The 9,425-nt window shown below is 34.7% G+C and overlaps 1 protein-coding gene across 1 annotated transcript; it reads left to right on the top strand.

Moving 5' to 3' along the window:
• Nucleotides 1-2,910: 2,910 nt before the first annotated feature.
• Nucleotides 2,911-8,686, top strand: LOC122582183 (1,2-dihydroxy-3-keto-5-methylthiopentene dioxygenase 2). The gene is made up of 7 exons (XM_043754542.1): nucleotides 2,911-3,185; nucleotides 5,680-5,791; nucleotides 5,881-5,975; nucleotides 6,491-6,605; nucleotides 7,133-7,257; nucleotides 7,626-7,696; nucleotides 8,293-8,686. Exons 1-7 carry the CDS (start codon nucleotides 3,168-3,170, stop codon nucleotides 8,351-8,353), a joined length of 597 nt encoding a protein of 198 aa, XP_043610477.1. The 5' UTR covers nucleotides 2,911-3,167; the 3' UTR covers nucleotides 8,354-8,686.
• The last annotated feature ends 739 nt before the right edge of the window (nucleotides 8,687-9,425 follow it).

The raw sequence follows: 9,425 nt of genomic DNA, 5'->3' as shown, positions 1-9,425 counted from the left end.
TTTCTCAAACTCGTCCCTTGTCGCTTGAGCAGCTCTAGCATGTGGCTCTTCAGGAAGGGGTTCCTCTATTGCCGTGATCTTATCTTCCATCCTAAGAACAATTCTTAGGTTGCGAAGCCAGTCAATAAAGTTCAAGCCGGTAAGCTTATCCTTTTCAAGGAGACCCTTGAGGTAAAAGGTAGAAAGAGATGAGGAGGAAGAGTTTGCATTTGCAGCAAACATCTATCATATAAGTAGTAGATTGTATTAGTTAATTTGACATATTTAATCTTTGTTAAAATAATTACCCAAGTGTTTAAAGAAAAAAATATTATTTATAACAAGGTTAAGATCCATATTTCATTCATAGCAATGTCGGGTTTGCCGCGGAACATTAACTACAAGCTATTTAGGTAGGTACACTATATTACCAATTTCATCCATGATGAAACTCTTAAAATCTTGCGGGATTCTATTGATAATCCATTATATCAATGCATGTTTAATCCCTCCTACGCCAATCCTTTCTTGTGTCGGGTTCGCCGCGGAACACAAGTCCAGATTGTAAACCGTCCATGATAGCTACATGTGAGATACGGCCCAAGACTCTCGGGTTATCGCGAACCTCACCTCACTCTTGCCAACACCCAATTGTGATCTGGCCCGAGACTCTCGGGTTATCGCGAACCACAATAGGTCGGAGGTTTGAATGTGTGCACTACTCGTGGAAAGCGTAAAGTTTGCATTTTGAAAAAACGGGTTTTTGTTTTGTTATAGGCAAAAACATTTTATACAATTTTAAAACTTTTGCCGATATCTCATTGCGTTTGTTAATCCATTATAACCAAACCAATTTGATATTTATTTAAAATAATATATTGCGTTTGTTAATCCATTATAACAAACCAATATAGATGATTATTTTCATATGTTTTAAAACTATTTTCTTACAAGCATAGCCAAGACAAAAATATAAAACAAAATAATCATTACATACAAACATATCGGTAGTATGCCATAAATCCTATGTGTTTTCCATGTGAGCCACCACATGGAAAAACAAGGTCAATCTAAGGACATGGGTAAGTAGGAGCAGTGGCTCCCACTAAAATTACTATCCTTTTTTGACTCCCTTGTTGCTTGCACCCTCTTGACGATTCCATCTCCATGATGCTAATCTTCAAGTCTCTTTACATTTTACAAGAAATAAAATCTATAATACTTTCTATACTGTTACAAATACATAGAAGGAGAACGACACAAGTTGTCGTTTACATATACATTAGTAAAATGAAAAGACGACGTGCAAGCCGTTTGATTAATTATTATTACAGTCATCCTGAATAAATAATACACAATCAAATATTCAACACACAAGGGTCATTGGCATACTACTACCGATATCTCAATACAACATACCATCAAATGAGTGCCCACAATTTCATGTATCCAAAATATATATATAGACTAAAAGATTTAAAGAAATATGTCATACCGAAAGAAAAACTAGAAATGATGCAGCGCTGCTGCTTTCGAATTTGACCAAAATAAAAACGGCAGTAGCATGAAATTAAATCAAATAACCAAAAAGTCATTTGCCACATTAATTACTTGCTCTTATCAAAACGAGCAGCAAGCCGAAAAAAAACTTCCAAATTTCTAAGGGTTTTCTACTTTAAAATTTCAGCCGTATTCCTCTTATTTTATCAGCCCACAAAAATTGAATACATGCAAATCTAGGCAACTCATAAAAGGAAAAACTAGAGTTTACGAGGTGCCACTGAAGGATTTCGGTTCTATCTAACGCAACGAAAGCATGCATAGCAATAACAATAGCATATTAAAATTTTCTAGCAACCGAAATCTATCTCATGAATCATCTCGTCAAACAAAAGCTCAAGAGAATGAATATAAGAAAACATACCCTTGAAGATTTCCTTAATATGAAGATTAAAAGATTCAAGATAGAATCTCTCTATCCGGGGAGACACCCAAAGTTCCGATCTCAATCTTTAGCACCTTCCTTTAGATAAAACTTGAACTCTCCTAACACCTTTCTTACTTTTCCCAAAACCAACACCATAATCTATGTGTGTTAATTAATCTAAATCAAAATTAACCCTTTTGAAAAATGGACAAAAGGGTACTAGCAAAAATGCCAAAGGGGCTGTTGATTGTTTTTGAGAGAGAGAGCCAAGAGAGAGTGAGTCAAGAGAGAGTGATTGAATGTGTCCGTCTTTTGTCATGAAAATGACTTTTCTATAGTGCCTTTATTGTCTTGGGAAGAAACAAAAGAGCAACCTTTCATTTACTCTTCAAAACCGTAAGACATATAATACCAAAATGTAGATGTCACTTTCAAAGACCAATCTTTTATTTATGTTTCAATAGTGCATATTATTATATATTTATAATATCTATACACTCATTTGAAAATACATCAAATATATATATATATGGACATGTTTAATCAATCTCTAGTTAAACTTTTAACTAATTGATTAAACAAACACAAAATCACAAAATAATTAATTTAGACCATTAACATAATGTCTAATTAATTAATCTCTCTCTTTAGAAGGTACATAAATCGATTATTGATCGGTCTTTGTGTGTGATCGAATAGGATAATGAATTTTGTATATTATACATGTTATGAGCATATCTTTGAATCATAATGCATCACGGTTAAACTGTGCATATATCCAACTGTGCATATATCCAACAGGATTACTATTTGGTGACAAGAGACTATCTTTATATATAGTAATTGGTAGGTCTAATATTAATAGAACCCTAGTAGGATTACTGTTTGGTGACAAGAGACTATCTACCCTAGGAGGATTACTGTTTGGTGACAAGAGACTATCTCCAAAAGTTAAACAGGTTGCAAAGTGTCATGATTAATTGTTTTGAAAAAACATAGTTTGAAAAATAAGATAAGTCGTTTATTTCATGTGACTTGGAAGGAGTGCATGGGGTGCTATCCAGTCGGACCCACTCCTTAAAGGTCCAATCCCTTCACGCCAGAGATCGTATGAATAGAAGTTAACCATTGAATTAGCCTTCTGTGTTTGTTCTTGGTTAGGGACCGTTGACGTTGGGTAAACGTTAGCCAACGCAACCGCTCTCATCTTTTAAAGCTCTACATACAAATTTTGGAAATTAAATCAGTATACCTTCACATCATGGGTTCTGCATTCAAGGTAACTTACTTGATTAATCACCTTTCTTCATTTCTTTTTTAATCCAAAATGTTCAATCAATATATGATATAGCTACTGTAGTATCGATCCATGTAATTCTTCTATATCCTAGCTCTGCAATTCGTCTTTTTTCATGTAACTCTAAAAAAATAAAAAATGTAATTGGATGGAAACCCCTGATCCCATGTACCACTTGGTACCCACTAATCCCCCAATCTCAACCACTTAATAATTCCCCGATTATCTCAAGTTTGCCTTTGGGAAGACTCGTTCTTCATGTAACTCTATTGATAAGTTATTTTGTTCTTCAGCTAACTAGATGATTTACCTTTCAATTTTCATTTTCTTTTGTTATACTAATTTTACTCTAATTCGTTGCGTATCGAATTTTTTCATGCTGGTAAAACGTTTTTATAACTTCTTGTACTGTTTAATTTGTACCCAGTTTGGTAGGGTTTTTTTTTTGGCTAAAAGCTAATCGCAGTTTTCAAATTTGGATGATAGTGTAGGTTACACACTCTTTACTTGATGCCAATAACTAATGAGTTGGAGTCCAACTGTTGGACTATTATGAGAGTTTTGGTAGAGTACTTCTCAGCTACCTTATGTTATTTTCCTTGAAGAAGGGACTAATCTTCAACATCTGTGTAGTTATAGTGGTCCCGAATCAAATATTGGTCAAGGACTGATAATTGAGATATCGGTTATTGCGGGATAGTGATAGTTTTAATATTATGCAATATATATGTGTGTGTGTGTGTGTATCTTAATATTTGATACTTCATTGAAATTTCAAAAGTCAAGCTTAAAACGTCAATATTTGAAACATGATATAATTAAGTTACAAGTCTTGACTAGCTTCCTCTGAGTCCACATCAACCAAGGCTTAATATTTGCAAAAATTAGTGTTTACTATGTTCTGTTTATGTGTGTGAAAAAAAACCTCTGAAAAACCGCTATAGCACCGCTATTTGAACCGATATTTTAACTGATATCGGTAAATATAACCGCTAATAGTATTTGGACCGCTATTTCGGAGGAGCACCTATAGCCGCTATCCCATTACTATCACTACACAGTGCAACATATAGTTATGCAAAGTTAAGCCTTTTCTTTTATTTGTCTAGAAAGCTATTAGTGTTAGCCTAATAGCCTCTAGAGTTTAGCCTAGTTGTTTATGACGACAGGGGCATATAGGAAGTATCATGGTTCACCCCCCATGCCCCACCAAAGAATCAGTGAGGACCCCGGATCTATTGCAAGAGTTCCTTGGTGAAGGTGGATGGCTATTGGGCAAAATCTGAGCGGGTCTCTAGGTGAGCTTGATTTAACACTCATGTGATGGGCATGGGGTAGCTTGGCGTGGGGTGGTTGTTGTTTTTGTAAAATCAAGTTTTTTGAAAGTTCCGAGTGTTCACATTAGAGCGTAGTAACTCGCGTTCTTAAAATTGAGCATAATGGTATTAAACCTTTATGATGAATCATTTAGAATGTAACAGTCCCATGGCCATCCTCCTGAGTGTGATGTGTCATAATGTTTCTCTTGATTGAGAAATATAAGTATGTGACTGATGAATCATTTTTATTTAAACTAGAGTAATACCAGCGCGATGCAGTGGCGGTAGCGGTGATGGGTGGTGGCAGTGGTGGTGGTGGCAATGGTTGTGGCGGTGGTAGTAGCATCTGTTATTATGTAAATTAATTGATGTAAAAAAGGGTAGTGTAGTTATTTTAAACTAGTGAATCAAGGAGAGAGGTTATTTGGGTAAATAGTGGTTAGAAAATATTTCGGGGATATATTGGGTAGATCTAGTGTGTGGGTTGAGAAATAGTTAAAAGTTGAGAGGTAATTTAGGTATATTAAAGGCTGGAAAGTGGAAAGTTGAAAAGGAGGGAGGGGGTTTGTTTTATAAGTGAGTAAAGATACATGACTTATAACCATTTGAATAAAACAGGTATGTTTGTTTGTTTTATAAGTGAGTAAAGATACATGACTTATAACCATTTGAATAAAACAGGTATGTTTATATTTACTTTGCTAAATTGTTGTAGGTACATCAACAAAATTTGCAACATATTCTGCATCTAAGAAGTACCAGAGGAAGAGACAGCTAAATTGCTTGAACTTCTATAATGAACCTTAAAAATTATTAAAAGTAGGTCTGCACAGTTTGTGTGATTCGAGTAATATACATATAGGTTTAGGTTGTTGCTGCTTGAGTTTTTTTTTTTTATATATTTACTTTGTTCTCTTTTCTTTTTGGTGTCCCAATTATTTAAATAAACCATCTAGTAAGTTTTACGCATTCAAAGTACACTTTTGGAATCATTTGACGAGTTTCGCCTATCTGACCCGTTTCTTTTTTTGCTAAACTATACATTTTACGAGTTTGACCGTTTCAGGTTGAGCATTAGACAATTGGAGGACATAGGTTGAAATGCCACATCTCTTTAGAAGCAGTGTATTTAGCTGATTTTGATTTGATTTTAATAGGATGACCATGAGGAAGTCATTCAGGCATGGTATATGGACGATAGTAATGAAGATCAAAGACTTCCACATCACAAGCACCCAAAGGAATTTGTATCTCTTGACAAACTTGCAGGCAAGGCCTCTGAATAACAATTTTTTATGGTCATGAAATGCAGAACTTCAGTTGACTCATTAAATGAATCATTATGCCAAATTTCACAGAACTTGGGGTACTTAGTTGGCGGTTGGATGCTGATAACTATGAAACTGATGAAGAATTGAAGAAGATACGTGAATCTCGTGGATACTCTTACATGGTCCGTTTGATATCATGTTTCTTATCTCCTTGTTATGCCTACAGTCATAGTTCACCTGAAGAGGCAGTTCTATAGTGTAAATGTGGCAAATAGATTGGACGGGCATGTTGAAACATATACTCTTTTTTTTACCATCAAGTCATGTTCGGCTGCCCTGTAAACACCTTTTTTATAATTTTAATATTTTAACATGCTCAAAGACTTCGATTAAAGAATTATTTTTTATTATTATACTAATGATCTACATCTAAATCTTTAATCAAAGCATTTTAGAAGTCTTGATGCATTTGAATACATCTTGGATGAGTTTTAACCTGTTTTACAAGCTTCCATTTGACCGATTTATTCCATTTCCCTTTTTAGTTAAATCCTAGCTAACATAAGCTTAATCAATCCTTCTTTGTAGTTATATATATTGGTCAGAATTGCCACCTCTACTCACGCACGAAGGATAGGCTTGTAGATAGATGTATTTTCGTGACCCATCGTTCTAAAAGGAATTTGGTAATTTTCAGGACTTTTGTGAAGTTTGCCCAGAAAAGCTGCCGAATTATGAGGAGAAGATCAAAAACTTTTTTGAAGAGCATCTTCATACTGATGAGGAGATTCGTTATGCTGTTGCTGGAAGTGGTAAGAGTAATTTCTGTCAGCTTAGAAGTGCCTACAAGGCTACAAGTAATGGGGTGTTTAGATGTGTATTTCGAAAGTGATTTTACCATTTTGAATTATCAGAATTAGACAACCTGTTGTAGTAAATAGTGCTTGGATGTTGTTCCCTTATTTGGAGTTGTAAGAATCAGGTGTTTGGGAAATGCTGATCATCTACAAAATCGATATATGAAATGAACAAATAGGACATGTTTGTAAGAAAAGGTAGAAATGGTATTCTGAAATGTAAATAGACCTTTCTCGAGAAAACAAGTGGTAAATAATTAGTTTTTATTCAATTAAATTAGGATCCACGTGTGTTTGGAGATAAGAATATCAACGCTTAAATACTGACCATTTTTTAGGACGAGCTGACAGGAAACTCATTTCTTTGACTCCCTAGATGATTAGTAGCATCTTCAAGTCACATTAATTATGCAATCACTTTTACAATGCAAATTTAAACACCTGATAATATTCAAATGTTACTAAACATCAACTTTTTGAAGGGTACTTTGATGTGAGAGATCGTAATGAGGCTTGGATACGTGTTTGGGTGAAGAAAGGGGCCATGATCGTATTACCTGCTGGTATATATCACCGCTTCACGCTTGATACAAACAACTACATCAAGGTACTTTGTTAAAAAGTGTCACTGATAACTTGATGCTCTTTTCATCTTTGTATTTAGTTTATTAAATACATATGAAACAATCGACACCTCTCATGTTAAGACATGAGGTAGTTGATGTCTTCTAATTGCTACCCAGCAGTCACACAACTGTTTATGTAGAACATTAGAAAGAGTGTCGGAAACATCAGTCCAGTGTAATCAGGGGCCCACAGGGTTCTAAAAAGCAACATTAATATAGTTGATTTTTGTTTTTGTATCGACAGTGTGTCTCTCACATCTATCAAGTATTTATTGCTAGTTTTTAAGGATGAAAGTACATTTTGGTAGATGACTTTGTCATCCCTAATTATTTTTAACTTTGGTGGCAGGCCATGCGGCTTTTTGTTGGTGATCCAATTTGGACTCCTTTTAATCGACCACATGATCACCTGCCTGCAAGGTATTTCTCGTTTCTATTTCTGCTTGAACCACACCTTTTTGTGACTTTACTTATTTGACGACTTGTTCTTAAAAATCGCGTGACTGCTATAGTGCTATATGAAGTCCAGAACAAATACTGGTATAATAAATTAGTTGTGTCGAGTTATTTTTGCAACTAACAAGTTTAAAAGGGCCTTTACAATATCAACTATAGGTAGCAATTTCATATTTTATGCTTTTGAATGGATTGCTTTTGATAGTGTTTGATCTGTAATGGGTCAAAGAAAATATTAAGCTGAATGGAGATCCGGTCAAACGGGTGAAAAATCGCCGTAAGTTTATTTTCCATTGAAGATTAAGATAATAGTACGATGTTCATGTATGCATTAATCATTTGTAAATAGTAATATATTTGAAAGAAAAAAAGCAAGTGTTTGCTTGACAGGGCATTGCACCCTGATGCAGCTACTAAAACTACGACTATTTAGCCCTAATCCAGTTTTGCCTACCCGCCCATATTGTCACCTCTAATAGTGTCTATGTTCGTAATGTTTTTAAGAGTGATCCTTTATTCTTATTCTTGTTGTTCTTTTTTTTTTTTTTTTTTTTTTGTAGGAAAGAGTATCTTGAAGATTTTGTTCACAAGGAGGATTCTGCTGTTGATGCAGCTGCTTGAGACACTAATAAGTAACAAGAATCTTCATATTAGTTGACAACTATATATAATAAGCAGCAGCAGGTTTATGAACCAAAATATTGCCTTGTGCTGTAACTCGGTCTTAACCCAAGTATTTGTGTTACGTATAAGTTATACCAAAATCTTATGTATATGGTGGTTGTGAGCGACACACTCGCAGCACCACTTAATACCAACAAGTTAGGTCTGGTCAGGAGTTCAAGAGGTGGTAAATTTGAACAGCTTAGATATATAGCTATTTAAAGTGCAGTAACCAGTTGCTTCAGATTGTATGAACATGATTTAAAAATTAATTATTGAACAAATAAACCTAATCAAGTTGGTAAAATATAACATAACGAATAGATGGGGTCGAAACTTGAAAGTAACCTGCCTGCTGATGACTGATGAACGGCCCATGTTGCTTTAAAATAGATTGTTTCGTCTTTTTTCTATGTTTGAAATAGTTTTGCTCTTTTGAACGCCATATGTTTAAAATAAGTGCGAAGAGGATCTATGTATTACCAAAGCATTTACGATTTACAACTTTTTATGAAATTTCTTACAATCTAAGAATAGATAGGAAGGTGTGTTGATACGACCCATGTAACAGTTGACCCGGTATCCATCACAACTAATGACCCAGTCAACAAGTCCACCACTTAAGGAGCATGAACTCTTCAAAGTTGTTATTATTCCTATTTGATTTCCCAATTGTTCGAATCTTGATTCCGGCCACCACTTGTTACGGGACACTTTTTGTGTCTTTCGGCATCTTGCCAAAGTTTTCTTTTTAATACTCAGAAAAAAAATAAACACAAACATTCATCATAGTATTTCAGCATTCATAATTAACTAAGAGGTTCTACTTGTTCGGGTAATGGCAAGCCATGTGTTTATGCAACTTTGATATATTCTGAAGCCGCAAAAAGATAATGTTGAGCACTTAAGCCATATATAGATGAGCTAAGTTTGAGATTGTGGTTTAAGTATCTGATGAGCAATGTTTTCCATGGAGAAAGCTTCATATCCAAAATTACCTGTTTACAAATTATAAGCGCAAAATAAAACA

This window comes from Erigeron canadensis, chromosome 9, assembly GCF_010389155.1.
Source record: "Erigeron canadensis isolate Cc75 chromosome 9, C_canadensis_v1, whole genome shotgun sequence".
NCBI lineage: Eukaryota > Viridiplantae > Streptophyta > Magnoliopsida > Asterales > Asteraceae > Erigeron > Erigeron canadensis.
This window is presented reverse-complemented; position numbering and strand designations above follow the sequence as displayed.

What these genes read in the sequence shown, in the direction of transcription:
- LOC122582183 (XM_043754542.1), top strand. An exon ending in ATACAAACAACTACATCAAG is followed by an intron (nt 7,258 to 7,625) that starts GTACTTTGTTAA and finishes CTTTGGTGGCAG; the next exon opens with GCCATGCGGCTTTTTGTTGG. An exon ending in CATGATCACCTGCCTGCAAG is followed by an intron (nt 7,697 to 8,292) that starts GTATTTCTCGTT and finishes TTTTTTTTGTAG; the next exon opens with GAAAGAGTATCTTGAAGATT.